The sequence below is a fragment of the Pleurodeles waltl genome, chromosome 7 (assembly GCF_031143425.1).
Source record: "Pleurodeles waltl isolate 20211129_DDA chromosome 7, aPleWal1.hap1.20221129, whole genome shotgun sequence".
NCBI classification, from domain to species: Eukaryota; Metazoa; Chordata; class Amphibia; order Caudata; family Salamandridae; genus Pleurodeles; species Pleurodeles waltl.
In genome coordinates, this window is record NC_090446.1 from 861,256,953 (window position 1) to 861,273,861 (window position 16,909).

Below are 16,909 nucleotides of genomic sequence, written 5' to 3' on the forward strand. Positions count from 1 at the left end.
TTTGAAGTGAATCACTTGAGGAAAGTTAAAGTTTAGCATTGCTTTAACAATGATAACATCAACATCCATCCAAGGGTTTCCAATCTAATTGGTGGAGTCCAATAGAGGACCGTCTTTCTGAACTGTCATTCTGTTCCTTTACAGTTGTTTGCATCACTGCCAATGCTAAAATAAGTTCAATTCATACCAACAGTCTTTGATGCAGCATCCTTTTATATAGATATTATTTGTACTAGATGTAGTTTCCTTTGTAGCATGAATCTATTCTGGATTAACATGTTGGGTTATTATTCTGCCACTTAGTGATTAGCTCTGGAATAATTAGTCTTTAAGTCTTCTCTCTTGTTTATTTTTTCTTTTGGTGGCCACGTTTGTGACGGAGTATCCCATCTGCCAAGGTCGTATTCAGGCCCTAAGACTTGTTTGCAATCCAGAAAAAGTCAAAATGCAAAAGCTTGACCACCAGATTCTCCCACCCATGGTCGCTAGGGAATTCCCTGTGGATAGAATGGTGAGGGATGCACTCAATCCCTTGATACCATGTGTGATACAAAAATGTAAACAGGTGTACATGAAACTGATCCTAATAGCCCTGAGCCAGACAAACCTGGTTCTCCTATGTACTGGAAATGGCACAGGGTTGGGTCATAACATTCCAGTACACCATGTCTTTCTAACAGAGGAAGGACAGCTATTGCATCCGGTACCCTGAGCCTAGCAGCATGGCTCCTGAGTGCAAAGGACAGTGGTCTTCAAAGTTTTTAATGCTGTGCATCCCCCCCCAGATGTTTTCATAATTATTGTATTAAATTGGTAACGTTTAAATATGTCATTGCAGTTAAGTTCAGATACCCCTTTTAAAAATGCAATCAAATATATGATTGCCAAATGTAGGCCCTCATTATGACCTTGGCAGTCACCAGACCGCCAAAGACACGGTCGGACCGCTGCCAAAGTGGCGGTCCGACCAAGGCATTACGACCGTGGCGAAAGTGCCACGGTCGGACCATCGGCACTGCCAGTTAACAGCCTGGTGGTCTCAGGGAGAAAATGATATTTCACACCAGTTACAAACCAATTCCTAGAAGGATAAAGAGGATAGCACCTCCAAGGGCAGCTTCCGCACCTAAGAGGAACCGCAATTTAGTGCAGACACAACTGATGAAGGTGACTTTTTGAACCCATTTATAATGTAAAGCTCAAATACCTAATGCTGAAAACAGCCTTCTTAGTTACGAACATGTAATTAAGGAGAGTTAGCTAAATACAGTCCCTTACAACACAGGAACCATAACTTCAAATGCACTAGGAGAAAGTCGTGATGAAAGCACATCCACAGTTTATCCCAAAGGTGGGGTCATATTTTCATGTTCACCAAGCTATACACTTACATACATTCTTCCAACAGCCTGGAAAAGTCTTGCATACACTGAATGTAATGTGGGCAATTATGTTTACTAACAAAAGACAAAACCAGTCAATGAGGAGATCATCTTTTCATTTGCTATGCACAACAATGGAAGGGCCTCCCATTTACAAAGGGGACTGCTGCAAAATGTAATTTAAGACTGCCAGAGATCAGCAGGATTAACATTGTAGAAAGAGGTCAATAGTTAATTAATCAAGGAGTAAGATAGCAACACTTACCTACTTAGCAAATGTATCCTGAAATAATTTCTGTATGGCAGCCATACACACACAGGTCTTCCATACACACCTTCACAAAAACATTACTGTGTGGACATTCAAGACAATAAAGAGGCTCAAGTGGGACAAAAAGCCTTGAAACACCCATTTGAAATAAAACACTCAAATTATCTCAGACTTCAGAGAGAAGAGGGTACTGTTACAAAATCAATGCACTACAAGTGACTAAAGAAAAAATTAGTGCTGCAGAACAAAAGGTTACTTACTAATAGGAGTAGTTTTGCAGCTTAAAGGAATTTCTGAATTTGCATGTGACCCATCTTCTCCCCAGATGACGTGCATTTGCAGAAAAGGAAAATAAATTAACAAACTATGAGAAGAGAACCCATGCAAAGGGGAAAAATAACATAAAGATGGCGAGTTCATTTTCAGACAACCATATGAGAACCTTCAAGTTGTGACTAGTGACAAAATGGTTGATAGCATGACGAGGCCCACAACAAGAAACACACATTGACAAAGTCAATAGTTTGCACCAATGCAAGAACTAGTGGCTTTGCCAATGTCTTTTAGCCATGTTGTGCAGCTGCATGGAGTGCAATGGTGTGGAGTGGCATTTAGTGGCGTGGGGTGGTGTAGACTGGAGTGGGATAGAGCAGAGTGAAGCAGAGTTCCCTAGAGTAGAGTGCCATGGAATAGAGCCATTGTGTGGAGTCATGAGTGGCATAGAGTTGTGTGGAGTGGTGTGCCGCAGAGAAGGGTAACAGAGTGCAGTGGCATAGTCATGCAGAGTAGAGTAGACTGGTGCAGCGTGTAGTGCTGTATAATATACTGAGGTAGAGTACAGTAGTGCAGTGCAGAGCAGATTAAGGTGGCGTGGAATGCAGTAGTGTAGAGTGGTATAAAGTATAGTGATGTACAGTGCAGTGGTGTGCAGTGGCATAGAGTAAAGTGGTGCTGAGTAGAGTGGACTTAGAGTGCAGAGGCATAAAAGTGGTGGAGAGAGAATAGAGTACAATGGTGGAGAGTAGAGTGCTGTTGCATACAGTAGAATTGTGCAGAGTAGAGTGATATAGTGGTGTACGTTAGAGTGTTGTAGAATGCATTGGTGCAAAGTAGAGTGCAGTGGCATAGAGTAGAATGGTGTAGAGAAGAGTGGTGCAGAGTAGAGTGGCACAGAGTGCATTGGCATAGAGTAGAGAAGTGCAGAGTGGCGTAGAGTGCAGTTGTGTAGAGTAGCATAGAGTGCAGCAGCATAGAGAAGAGTGGTGTAGAGTACTAGGTAGGGGTTGGGAGGAAAAAGAAGCAACATGGAAGGGAGGCAGGTGGTAGAGAATTGAAGCTACAGTTATGGAGGTATGGGAGACAGACTGAAAAAAACAAGCACTCATATATAGTGTTGGAACACAAAGAAAAAAGTAGCTCCAAAAACGTTAGCAGAGAATGGACACACATTTGGCCCATACTCCAGGGGAGAGCCAAACACAAGGAGAGGACATGACGCCCAGATTCTGTGACAAACTGGAGCAAAACATGTGAGAGAGATGCTGAAGCTGACAAATGGTAATCTCTCTATATGTAAACAAAAGTCTTGCAGAGACACACATGCACTGTCTAAGTCAAAACTAATAAATAGAGCAAGACTTAAAGGCTAACCATTCTGAATCCAACCTAGGTATAGCCAACCACTAGATGCACAGAATGTGAATCCAGAAACCTTTAAAACTGCAAAACTGCTCCTACCTGGAGGCAATGTTTTCATTGTATTTGCTATTTTATTGTGAGCTGCTCACCAGAGATGCATTTTTTGCGAATTGATGGTGAAAGGCATATCCTTTTTACAGCTCACCCCTGCCATCATGTTTTTTTCATTGCATTTATAGTTGTTTTATGTACATTGTATATTTAACCTACTGTGGGCTAGGAGCATTGTTTATATGGTGTCTTAAGGGACCCAAAATCGAGTAACACAATTTAATTTAAACAGCGGTCTATATGAACATGCACACAAAATTGTGTGCAAATTACAATATATTGCATAATTATAATCTGATTTTACAATTTTGTACATTTTCAATAGCTTACAAGCATGGTACACATGTACACTATGTAGTCTGTTTAAAAGTTCAATTTATGGTGCAGTCCATTTTCAATATCTTTCATATACTTTGGGATGCACTTTAATTGCAATTTTCATTATCATTATTTTGTTAGCAGGTTCAGTTTTTTAAGCACCAAACGGTCATCTTTCATTTGTATAATTACTGCAGGGATGTAGTTCTGGTTACAGTGCAGCTGTTTGAAATCTTCATAGTGTTTTGCTAGTACACTAACAGAAGCATCCTGGGATTGTATTATATATAGGGTGCACTGCCTTGGTCTGACCCACAGTGCACCAGTTGCAGATGAGGACAGTGTAACCTACTACCCTATTACAATGAATGCATTATTCGCAGTACAGGCACAGACCTGGGCCTGCACTAGGTACAGTGCATTAGTGGAAGGTGGGCCCAGCTATTTGAAGCTACTGGTCCACCTTCCACTGTACAGGTGGCAACCTGGCCCAAGTTTTAAAAGTTAACAGAGATCCCCATGGTGCTAGGTGCAGTGGGTTACTGAACCTGACTGTAAGGTGTCCTTTGGGACCCTGTTTCTTCCCCTTTCAAGGGACACCTTCAGGAGGTTGCTCTGTGTACCACCTTCAACTAGTGCACTGAAGTGAGCTTACATGTGGTCGCTTTGCTTCAGTTCTCACATTTGTAATATGTGTAATATAGCATAGGTTCAAAGACAACATTTTCCCTCATTTGCATGGGGCCACATCTTGAAAGTTTAGCAGTGCTTAGTAGGAGATATAGTATGAAATCATTATGAGCTGCGCTGTATCTGGGAGTTGGTAAGTGTAGGAAAGTCCTCCTTTTTTGCCTGATCACCCCCACTCTTTTTGGATAGGTACTGGTGGTTACTGACTCTTGACTGTGCTCTGGGTACTGCTAACCAGTCCCAGGGCCTGTGCTCTGTGTAAAATGGATATGCAAATTAGGCTAATTATAATTGGCTAAGTTAACCTACCTATAAGTCCCTAGTATATGGTAGGGCATGTAGGTTTAGGGACCACAGCATAGGTGGTGCACACCTAGGTGCACTGCTGAGGTGCCCAGTGTCATTTTAAAAGCAAGCCTGCCTTGCTGGCTGCTTTTAAATTTAAGTTATATGCAAATTCGACTTTGGAATTAAAGGTACTTCCAAAGTCTTAAACTACCTTATTTTTACATATAAGTCACCCCTAAGGTGTGCCCTATGTGCCCCTAGGACTGGGTGCCATGTAACTATAAGCAGGGACTTTATAAAAATAGATTTATAAGCCCTGGTGAGGTAAAAACAGCCAAATTTGTTTTTCCCTCATTGAAGTAAATGGCCTTCATAGGCTAGAATGGGCAGACTTTATTTTAAATTTTAAAGTCTCCTTAAATGTTACATACCAAGAATTTGGTATCAAATTAATTGTTGTAATAAATCCCACAACTTCCAGTTGTTGGATTTAATATAACTTGTTCAGGTAAAAAGTTTAGACTTTACCTAAAAAGTTGCCAATTTCAGCTCTGCATTGTTTTTGCTGCTGTGCTCTGATTGGCCAGCCTGCAGCAGCTTCTGCCAGGCTGCCTTGATGAGGTGTGAAGTGGCCTGGCTTCACACAAAGGAATGTGCTTGGGGGAGAGAATCTCCCCTCAGCAGATGGTGAGGCAGGAAGGGGGAGGGCTGCCAAACTGGTCTTCAAAGGCAGAAAAGGACATCTGGAGCACCCAGCAACACCCCCACATCCTGCAACCCCAGACAGCTAGGTGCCCCCTTGATTAGATTAGGAGAGGGCAGGAGAGGGGTGTGTTTATGATTTTTAGCCACACCAGTGGGTGGGCTCAGCCAGATGTAAACTCCAAAAATCAGATTCAGCCATGTTGGATTTTTAGAGACTGTTGCCTATTGGGATGGATTTTTGCCACACTTCCCAGGAAGTGGTCATCACAGGGGGACGACCCTGTACCTGATTGGAGAACCAGGGCCCCCCTGCTTTTCACCCAGGAGCAAGAATAAAACTGGCAGACCTGCCCCCACACCTCAGATCCCCGCCAACTTTCAAGAAGAAGGAACTTAAGGAGAAGAAGGACTGCCCTGCTGGACCCCTGGCCTGCACCTGGACCCTGCACTCAGAAGGACTGCACCAGCTGCACACTTGGGCTTCACCACAAGAAGGACTTTGCCTGGCTTCAACTGGTTCAAGGAGGGACTCCCTGTTTGCTACAGGTGAAAAATTGCTATCCAGAGTCCCCTGCACCAACTCCTAAAAAAGAGACCAGTTGACCACTGCCCAGTGGCCAAAAAGGAGTTTGCGCCAGGTGCATTCTGGGAGTTGAAGTCCGCACCCCCCAAGGACCATCACAGAACTTCTGGACCCTTGGGGTGAGCTGTGGACCCCAAAAGAACCTTAAAAGAACATCTGGGTGAAGCCCCAGAAGTTTGGAGAAGATTTGACAAATTTTGTAAAAAAGCTCCAGAGAGGGACCGACCCGCCGCGGAAATTCTAGCCGGCTTGCCTCAACCGCGACCCGGCCTGACTTCGTGGTTCGTCCCGGTAAAGAAAAACATCCGAAAAAGAGACTAAGTCCGAACGTAAAAAGTTGACCCGGACCTCCCAGCCATCGTATCCGAGAAGGGCTCCACGGACGTCGGATCAAGATCCAGGTTTACCCCGGTCGAAGGATTTTCATCTCGAAAAAACGACTAAGTCCGAAGGTAGAAATCACCACCGAGGAAACCCACATCGCGTATCTGGACAAGGGCTCCAGGAGGTCGGATTCAACTGGCAGGTTCGTCCTGGTGAAGAAAAACTTCAAAATAAAGACTAAGTCAGAAGGTAACTTTTTAACCGAGGCCTCCCGCGACTTGTAGCCGAGCAGGGCTCCATCGCGGTCGGCCTGAAACTTTGACTTTGTCCCGGTCCTGGTGCAACCAGATGACCCGATTGGCGCTTTTTGTTTCTAAGCGCTAGAAAAATAATAATACTTTAAAAATTCATATCTCCGGTTCCCCTGAACCGATTTTAATCGTTTTTGTGTCATTTTAAAGATAAAAATATAAACTATTTTTATAAATTGGTTTTGGATTTTTAAACTGTTTCCTGTGTTTTATTTAATTACTGTTTTGTGATATTTGAATGCTTTACACACTGTCTCCTAAGTTAAGCCTTGACGCTCGTTGCCAAGCTACCAAGGGTTGAGCTGGGATTAATTTACTGAGACCTAACTGTACCTAGGTGGAGGTTAGTGGCTTGTTGCTAGGTGTAGGTACCTACCTGCCCTTATTAATAACCCATTTTCCAACAGTAAGTGTTCACAGTTATATCACAGTCTAGTTCCTTTAGTACAGAGCACAAGGCGTGGTATCATTCAACTTTGCTGATGTTGCTCTTACAAAGCAACAAGAGCTTTCTCGTATCCTAATATGAATCATAAAACGTGTCACTGTGTGCAAAAAATACAAGTTCAATTGATCAGAATATAGTCTAGAAAACCAAAGAAGTGATTAGGCACACGTACAATTGGAAGTTGGCATAGCCTGACTTTAAACAACGGATAGAAATCTTGAAATCGTAGCTCCGTTTAAGGAACTGAATCTTAACAATTTCTGCAGTGGCCCTAACGATCAAAGTAATTTGGAAAAATCACTTTGCTGAACTCAGTGACTTTTGTTTTCATCTGCCAAGGACAGTTGGTCGTAGACCAACTGTATATTCTACCTTTTAGTTAAGTGCAGTTTTTTGCCAATTTTATTTTTAATAAAATGTATCTTTTTTGTTGGTGCCGTAGGCTGTAATGTCGAGTGATTTTGCCATCACAAAGTTCAAGCATCTCAAGAAGCTGCTGTTGGTCCACGGTCACTGGTGCTACTCCCGCTTGGCTAAGATGGTCCTCTACTTCTTCTACAAGAATGTGGTGAGTACAAGATGGGTGGCATTGTGGAGCTCAGTGATGATGGGTTTACAGAGCTGATACGGATGTATTGCTTCCTTACCTAATAGTCATAGGCAGTTGTTCAAAGCTGACAACATTATTTGACTTAGACTGGGCCAAAACTCTGATAACAAACTGTTTGTTCCTCAAAGGAAGTCGGTTCTAAGGCTGTCATGTGATTTAATGTACACCTAATGTCACATTCCAAAGTCAATCAGTCAATCAATCAAAGAAACTTATAGAGCGCGCTACTCACCCGTGATGGTCTCAAGGCGCAGTTGGGGGCGGGGGAGAGATCACTGTTCGAAAAGCCAGGTTTTAAGGCCCTTCCTGAAGAGTAGGAGGTCCTGGGTCTTGTGGCGGTGGGTGGGGAGGGAGTTCCAGGCTTTGGGGGCCAGATAGGAGAAAGATCTGCCTCCAGTGGTGGTGTGTTTGATGCGGGAAACTGTGGCGAGAGAGAGGTCGGCAGAGCGGAGGTGGCGTGTGGGAGTGTGAAAGGTCACTCTTTCGTTGAGGTAGGGTGGGCCGGTGTTGTGGAGGGATTTGTGTGCGTGGATGAGGATCTTAAAGGTGATCCTTTTGTCTATGGGGAGCCAGTGGAGGGCTTTGAGGTGTGGGGAGATGTGTTCATGGCGGGGGAGGTCGAGGATGAGGCGTGCTGCTGAGTTCTGGATTCGCTGTAGTTTGCGCTTGATTTTGAGTGTGGTGCCGGCGTAGAGGGTGTTGCCGTAGTCTATCCTGCTGCTGATGAGTGCGTGGGTGACGGTCTTTCTGGTCTCTGTGGGGATCCATTTGAATGTTTTTTTCAGTGTGCGGAGTGTGTAAAAACATGAGGAGGTGACGGCGTTGATTTGTTGGGCCATTGAGAGGGAGGGATCCAGGATGATGCCAAGGTTGCGTGCGTGGTTTGCGGGGGTGGGTGCGGGGCCTAAAGTGGTGGGCCACCAGGAGGAGTCCCAAGTGTTTTTGTGTGGGCCAAAAATGATTATCTCTGTTTTGTTGGAGTTGAGTTTGTGGTGGTTGGCTGTCATCCAGGCAGCGGTGTCAAGGAGTGCAGCATGTGGGTGGTTTTGGCGGTGGTGGGGTTGCGGGTGAGGGACAAGATAAGTTGTGTGTCATCAGCATATGAGAGGATGGTGATACCGTGAGGTTTGAGGATGTTGGCTAGCGGGGTCATGTAAATGTTGAAGAGGGAGGAGCCTTGTGGGACTCCGCAGGTGATTTTGGTGGCGGAGGATTGGAAGGGTGGGAGACTGACTTTTTGGGTTCTGTTGGTGAGGAAGGAGGTGAGCCAGTCTAGGGCTTTGTGGCAGATCCCAGCGTTGTGAAGGCGTGTGCTGAGTGTGTGGTGGCAGACAGTGTCAAAGGCTGCAGAGAGGTCCAGGAGTATGAGTGCAACGGTCTCACCCATGTCGACTCTGGATCTGATTTTGTCGGTACATGCGATGAGAGCGGTTTCTGTGCTGTGGTTCTTGCGGAACCCAGATTGGGAGGGGTCGAGTGTGTGGTTTGCCTCGAGGAAGTGGGATAGGCAGGAGTTGACTAGTTTCTCCGTGACCTTGGCTGGGAAAGGGAGGAGGGAGATGGGGCGGTAGTTGGAGAGGTCGTCTGGGTCGGCTTTGGGCTTTTTTAGGAGAGCGGTGACTTCCGCGTATTTCCAGGGGTCTGGGAAGGTGGCGGTTTCGAATGAGCTGTTGATTATGGCTCTGAGTTTGGGGGCGATGGTGGGGCTGGCCTTGTTATATATTCGATGGGGGCAGGGGTCGGAGGGGGAGCCAGAGTGAATGGAGTTCATTGTCTTTTCAGTTTCTTCGTCAGTGGTGGGGGCCCAGGTGGTGAGTAGGTTGGGGGGTGTATGTGGTGGGTTTGTGTTTGGCAGGTGGAGGGTGTGTGTGGTATGAAGCTGTTGTGTATGTCCTGGATTTTGCGGTGAAAATGATTTGAGAGGGAGTAGCAGAGGGTTTTTGTGTGCGTGGGGTCTAGGTTGCTGGCTTTGAGTTTGGAGAGCTCTTTGATGATGGTAAAGAGTTGTTTGCTGTTTTGGGAGTTGTTGTCAATACGTTCCTTATAGTGTGCTCTTTTGGTGGTGCGTATGAGTTGGTGGTGGTTGCGTGTGGTGGTTTTGAGGGCGGAGAAGTTTGTGGTGGAGGGTTCTTATCTCCATGTTTTCTCTGCTTTGCTGCATTTGCGTTTGCATTTGAGTTCAGCGGTGAACCATGGGGCGTTCTTGATGTTGTGGGTGGTGATGTTTTTTCTGAGGGGCGCAAGAGAGTCTTCGCAGGTGGTGATCCATTTGTTGAGGTTGTGTGCGGCGGTGTTGGGGTCGGTGGTGTTGGGGGGGTTTGTGTCAGTTGGGAGTTCAGGTGCTCTGTAGGGATCTTGTCCCACATGCGGTAGGGGGTGGTGGGTTGGTGGTGGTGTGTGGGCGGTTTGATGTAGGAGAAGTGGACGCAATGGTGGTCCGTCCATTGGAGTTTGGTGGTGTGGGTGTAGGTGACGTGTTGGCTTGAGGTGAAAATTGCGTCATGTGTGTCCAGCCGAGTGGGTGGGGGCTGTGACCAGTTGTTTGAGTCCAAGGTTGGTGAGGTTGTCTTGGAGGGAGGAGGAGTTGTGGTCGTGAGGGTTTTCCAGGTGAAAGTTGAAGTTGCCAAGGAGTATGTAGCCTGTGGAGATGAGAGCGTGCGTGCTGATGGTGTCAGCGATGGTGTCACAAAAAGGGGGGCGTGGTCCTGGGGGTCTGTATACGAGTGTGCCTCTGAGGGTGGTGGTGTTGTTGATGTGAATAAGGAAGTGCATGTGTTCTACGTTGTTGAGGGTGTTGAGGGTGTTGGTGGTGACCTTGATGGTGTCTCTGTGAAGGATGGCGATGCCGTCTCCTGGTTTGTTAAGGCGGTCTTTGCGTTGGAGTTTCTAGCCCTCCGGGGTGGCTGTGGTTATATCTGGCTCGGATGAGAGGTTTGTCCAGGTTTCTGCGAGGAAGACGATGTCAGGTGAGTGTGATGTGATGAGGTCCCAGAGTTCTATGGCATGTTTGTGTAGGGAGCGGGTGTTTAGTAGCAGGCAACTGAGATGGTTGAGAGTGGTGTGGTTGTTGTGATGTGTGATTGTGTTGGCGGGGGTGGTTGTGGTGTTGCTGTGGGTTGAGGGGGTATTGGTGTGGGGCATGTGCAGGTTGTGTTTTTTTTTGGTGGGTGCGGATGTTGTTGTGTGGAGGCTGTTGCGTTTGGTGTTGGTGTGGGGTGCGTGGGAGGTGGAGTAGGAGAATAGGCAGGTGAAGGGGCCTTGAGTTTGTGTGGGGCTGGTTTGAATGCAGGTGGGGCGAGCTCTGGGGTTGAGGGAGTGCGGGTGGTAGTGTTGTCTGGGGGGGTTTGGCTAGGTGGGCCAGGGGGACTGGCGCTGGGTGCGGTCCAGGCACGGACGGGCGCAGCGACCGCCATTAAGAGGGTGAGGCGGGAGGGAGGAGCAGCTGGGAGGTGGGGGGTAACGGGAGAGCGAATGGGGGCGTGAGGGGGGCGGGGACGCAGGGACGCAGTGGCGGGGAAAGCAGAAACCGGTTGAGCGCACAAGGGTCAAAATGGCCCAAAATACGGCAAACAGATGAGAATAGATACAGTGAAAAACAGTTGAAGACGCACAAATATGAATCTACATACAAAGCACAGTCTAGTAACGCTTACGGCAAACAGATGAGAATAGATACGGTGAAAAACAGTGGAAGACGCACAAATACAAATCCAGTACAATGCACAGTCTAGTAACGCTTCGCCCACTAGACACCAGGGATGTGGCGCAGGCGGGTGCCTGCGGGTGGAGGAGGGGCCTCGAACATGCGATCAGCCGCGTGGGCGGGGGTCGGGGAAACGGCACAGCAAGGTGGTGCTGGCGGCGCAGGGGAGCAAGCTCCGGCCAAAAAGGTCAGGGGTCTCTCACTTGCATCGCGCAGCGACCGCCATTAAGAGGGGGAGGTGGGAGGGAGGAGCAGCTGGGAGGCGGAAGGCAGGCGGGAACGGGAGAGCGAATGGGGGCGGGAGGGGGGCGGGGCGGGGCCGCAGGGACGCAGCGGCGGGGAAAGCAGAAGCCGGGGGAGCGCAAAAGGGGCAAAATGGCCCAAAATACGGCAAACAGATGAGAATAGATACGGTGAAAAACAGTTGAAGACGCACAAATATGAATCTACATACAAAGCACAGTCTAGTAACGCTTACGGCAAACAGATGAGAATGGATACGGTGAAAAACAGTGGAAGACGCACAAATACAAATCCAGTACAATGCACAGTCTAGTAATGCTTACCAGCGCCCACTAGACACCAGGGATGAGGCGCAGGCGGGTGCCTGCGGGTGGAGGAGGGCCTCGAACACGCGATCAGCCGCATGGGTGGGGGTCGGGGAAACCGCACAGCAAGGTGGTGCTGCCGGCGCAGGGGAGCGAGCTCCAGCCAAAAAGGTCAGGGTCCAAATGTATCTCAATGTATTTTGTGACACATCTTTACTTTTAGAAAGGACGCCTTGCTTATCTGTCAGCTTTAACTGCAAACTTTATAAAATTCCATGTTTTACCTAGCCATGAATGATTTAATTGGGGCGTTTGTTCATTGTAAACACTATTTTTAAATGTCATTGTTTTTTTAAATCTGGGTTCTAATCTGGACTTCTGCACGTGACCAAATTGAGTAACTCTTGGCAAATCCATAGGTCGGTCAGCATATCAGTACTCCTGTCAGCTTAATTCAAGAGTGTTCAGAAGCTGGCTAAACACTAGCATTAGGTGCTCTGTTAGGCCTCTTCATTTAGATTTGTTTAAAAATTCACTTGGGATACATGAGACAGAAGACACTGAGAAACCTTTAAAAAGCGACTTTGAAGGACGGCCATGGTAATGTCACCTTCCCTTGTTGTGTGATCTTGGCCGCTAATCATACTCCACACAAGAGAAGTTAGAGCATCTACCATGTTAGTTTTCCTGGAAAATAAGACATTTTGATGTCACAAACTTAGTTTGATATATTCCAGAAACTAACTCAAGGGAAGTATTGCTAAACAATCCAAAGACCAGCAGAGCACAGCAAAAAGTAAATTAATTCATCCAGTGAAAATATATGGTTTCCACAAGGATGGCTCGTAAGCAGCTAAATTGGAGAAGAAATCATGCATTCTTCATTATTTTCCAGGTAGAGTGTTCTTATATGTAATCAGTCTCCTGGCACAATATTCCTGGCACACAACGTTATTTTTCCCATGAACAGGGCTTCTCCTCCACAGTGCTCTTTCTGGGTCGTATTACATGGAGCATGATATTTACGATGACAACTCTTTCCCGTTAAAGTCCTATATCTTGTGTGATGAAAAATAAAATCGATCTGTCAGCAGAGTGAGATGTCACAATGTATTTTCTTTTATCATTATGGAATAATACTACACTCAACTAACATTTTTGGAAAACGTTTCTGAAATGGCAAATGCTGTTGGGAGGTGATCCATGGCAAATGAACATAGTGCGTTATTTAACACCAAAATCCTAAAAGAAGAGGCTTGAGAAATCATATATGCAATTACACAGGAAACGGAGCAGTGGGGCTATGATCGAAGCATTTAATTTACGTTTGTAAAGGACATAAAGAACGCAAGGGATGTGTACTTTTAGAAATATAGGTTGTAAATCAGCTGAAAGGGATGAACATTACCTCCCGTCCCTCCCTCGCCTTCCTTTTCACCAATGAGGCCTCCCGCCTCCCCCCTAGACCCTCCCTTTCCCATTTAAACCCCCCCCCCACCCTTATCCCCTCCTGTTCTTTTGTCTAGCCCACGCTAGACGTTTTTCTTTTCCCTTTCTTACCTGCACGGCGGGGCCTGGAGGTCTTCGATGGAGGCACTCCTCTGGACGCGGAGCTCCGCGAGGAGTGCCACGGCTGGTCGCGTCTTTGACAAGCAGCAGGGCTGCTCGTGAGATGTGTACTGGGTACCGGCTGACAGGGTCAGCCGGCCCTCTGTGGCTGGGGTGTCGGTTTCCGGGTTTCCACGCCACGGAGCCGCGGGGAAATGAGGGAATTCGATTGTGTGAAGGCTCTTCAGGTAGGACGGGCGTTCTGCCCGTGGTTTTTATGATTTTTGCCAAAGAAGTTGACCTTTTGAGGGATTGGTGGAGCCCTGTTGGGGGAGGACCAGGTTCCTATATATAGGGTAGTATTTTGGGTGAGAGTCAGTGTGATTTGGTGATTTACCATGCCTAAAGTTCCAGCGAAAAGACGTAGAATTGTCTCTTCTTCCTCCTCGGAGGAGGGGGGTGAGGCTAGCATTGCTACTCCTGAGAGCTCTCAGTTACCGAGCAGGGGTACTCCCCTCATGTCCAGAGAGGAAGTGCAGGATATGATTGAGGTGGCTGTTACCAGGGCACTGCAAGCAGGCGTGACCAGGACTGGTCAATCTAAGCTTGCGCACTCTTCAGTAGCAGCAAGGAAGTCCTCATCGGAGAGTGAGAATGAGGCCCCATCGACGTCATCTGGGGGGAAATATGTTTCCAGAGAAGAAATGTGGGAAGTGATGGCACATGTTCGGGACAATTTGGGTTTCCCAGTGTTTCAACCTACAAACTCGGATTCTCATTTATTTCCTCAATATCAGACACCTTCGAAGTTTGCCATGCCTTTTCAGGTACCTGTGAAGGATATGGTGTTTCGTGAGTGGAAGGATGTGGATAAGGCTCAGGTTCCACGATTCCTTCAGAAACTTTACTTGCTTGAGGGGGAGGAGGTTTTGCCTCCTTCGGTACGCCTGGATTCAATTTTGGCTACTCTGATTGGCAAAACAGCAGTCAATCCGGAGGATTGTGTGCCTACGGATGCCACGGACCGTAAAGTGGATTCAGGTCTTAAAAGGGCTTTTGCTGCAGAGAATCTGGCGTTGAGGGCAGGGATTTATTCTGCTTATGCGTCACAGTCGTTGGTTCAAGACTTTGATAAGCTGGCGGTGGCTGTACAGGAAGGGGCGGAATGTTCAGAGCTCCTGGCTGGTATGGAGCAGCAGGCAAGATTGTTGGCTGATGTGTCTTCAGACGTGGTCCGTACTTCGGCTCTGGCATCTGGGGCTTTGATTGGGGCTCGTAGGTCCCTCTGGTTGCGTTCCTGGAAGGCTGACCCAGGGGAAAAGGCGGCCTTGTTGAGACTGCCGTTTGAAGGTCGTAGCTTGTTTGGAGAACAATTGCCATCCATGCTTTCCAAGGCATTTAAAGAGCGGAAGCATGCCTTGCCTTATAAAGGGGGTTCTTCTTCGAGTAAAGGGTGGAAGAAGCATTCCCGGTCTTCTCCTAATAAGGATGCTAAATCCTTTTCATTTAGGAAACGGCGTTTTCAGCCGCGTTTTGCGCCTAAGAAGTCTGCTCCTGCGACCCGGGGTGGTTTCAAGAAGGGGTCCTGACAATCACTGTGGGCCTGGCAGAGGGCCGGTTGGGGGAAGACTGAGTCACTTTCTTTCGGCTTGGAAGGACAGTATAACCGATCATTGGGTACTAGACATTGTGGCCAATGGTTATGTCATAGATTTTGTGGTGGTTCCTCCAGATTCAGGGGTACGTCCCACACCTCTGCCTTCAGGGGGGTCACGGAGAAGAGCATTATTGGACGGAGTGCGGGACTTACTGGTCAAGGGGGCCATTCCCCACGTTCCACTAGACGAACGGGGTCAGGGCACTTATTCGGTCTTGTTTCTTGTGCAGAAAGTTTCAGGGGGATTTCGACTGGTGCTCAATCTGAAGGAGGTGAATACCTGGATCAGGACAGTGCATTTCCGCATGCTGTCCATTCAGACAATTTTTCCATTGGTCAGGCAAGGGGATTTTCTGGTGTCACTGGATCTGCAGGATGCTTACCTACACGTGCCTGTGGCAAGATCCTCTCAAAAGTTCCTGAGGTTTGCTGTGGGTCAGGACCATTATCAGTTTTGCGTTCTACCTTTTGGTCTAAAATCTTCTCCTCGAATTTTCACAAAGGTGCTGGCCCCTCTGGTGGCTTTGCTTCATTCAGAAGGGGTGTTTCTGCATCCTTATCTGGACGACATTTTGATTCATGCCCAATCACGAGACCTGTTGCAGAGGCAGGTGGCCCAAGTTCTGGGGGTCCTGCAAAACCACAGGTTTTTAATCAATTGGGGAAAGTCAGACTTAGTGCCGTCCCAGGATCTGGTTTTTCTGGGGGCTCGGTTTCAGACTCTTCTAGGTTTGGTGTCTGTGTCAGAAAAAAGGTTGGGTGTACTCCAGGCTTTGGTAAAGAAGGTATTGTTGCTGTCTGCTCCCCGAGCTCTTCTATGGTTGCGTCTGCAGGGTCATTTGGCGTCGGTGATATTTCTGGTTCCTTGGGCACGTTTCCATCTCCTGCGCTTGATGACATGGTTCCTGAGAAGGTGGGCGCCAGGGTCCGGGTCTTTGAAGGACATGGTTCCAGGGTCCGGATTGATTCGCAGAGAGTTGCAATGGTGGTTGGATGCAGACCACCTGAGGGTAGGGGTTTCTTTATCGCCTCTGAGACCCGTGGTGATGACGACGGATGCCAGCCTCTCCGGTTGGGGTGCATGGATGGGGTCGGCTCAGATTCAGGGGTTTTGGTCCCCTCGGGAGGCGAGTCGGTCGTCGAATTGGCGCGAATTGAGGGCAATATTCCTGGCTCTGGTCCATTTCCAGGGTTCCCTGAGGGGAGCGGCGGTTCTGGTTCGCACAGACAACTTAGTGGCCAAGGCTTATGTCAATCAGAAAGGGGGGACCAGGTCGAGGGCTCTGTTCAATCTAGCCAGGGAGATTTTTGTGTGGGCTCAGGAGTGGGTTCCTTCTCTCAGGGCTACGTACATTCGGGGGGTGGTCAATGTTCGGGCGGATGTGCTGAGCAGGGTGATTCCTTCCTCTCAACTTTTCTCCCTCCGGATGTCTCTGTTTCAGCGTCTGGTTCGGCTTTGGGGTCTTCCAGTGCTGGATGTGTTTGCGTCCGCAGAGAATGCGAAAGTGGATCGCTTCTGCTCCCGGTTTCGGTGTCCCCAAGCATGGGAGGTGGACGGGATGTCATGTCCTTGGCCACAGGGCCTTTTGTATGCGTTCCCTCCTTTTCAACTACTCAGGGCGTTTCTGTTACGGGTAAGGGATCTGGGGTCCAGGGTTATCCTAATTGCGCCACTTTGGCCGAGGGCAAATTGGTTCCCGTTGTTGAGGCTGATGGCGGACGGGAGGATATGGCCTCTGCCTCTTTGTCCGTCTCCCCTGGAGTTTCCCTGCCT

General features: G+C 47.8%; 1 protein-coding gene across 3 annotated transcripts in view; it reads left to right on the top strand.

Annotated features, from left to right (window-relative positions):
- Positions 1-16,909, top strand: part of ATP10B (ATPase phospholipid transporting 10B (putative)) — a 428,501-nt gene that overhangs the window by 397,891 nt on the left and 13,701 nt on the right. For all 3 annotated transcript variants that reach the window (XM_069199372.1, XM_069199373.1, XM_069199374.1), the window contains one exon: positions 7,512-7,637. In XM_069199372.1, coding sequence (XP_069055473.1) covers positions 7,512-7,637 — 126 coding nt within the window. The remainder of the gene's footprint in view (positions 1-7,511; positions 7,638-16,909) is intronic.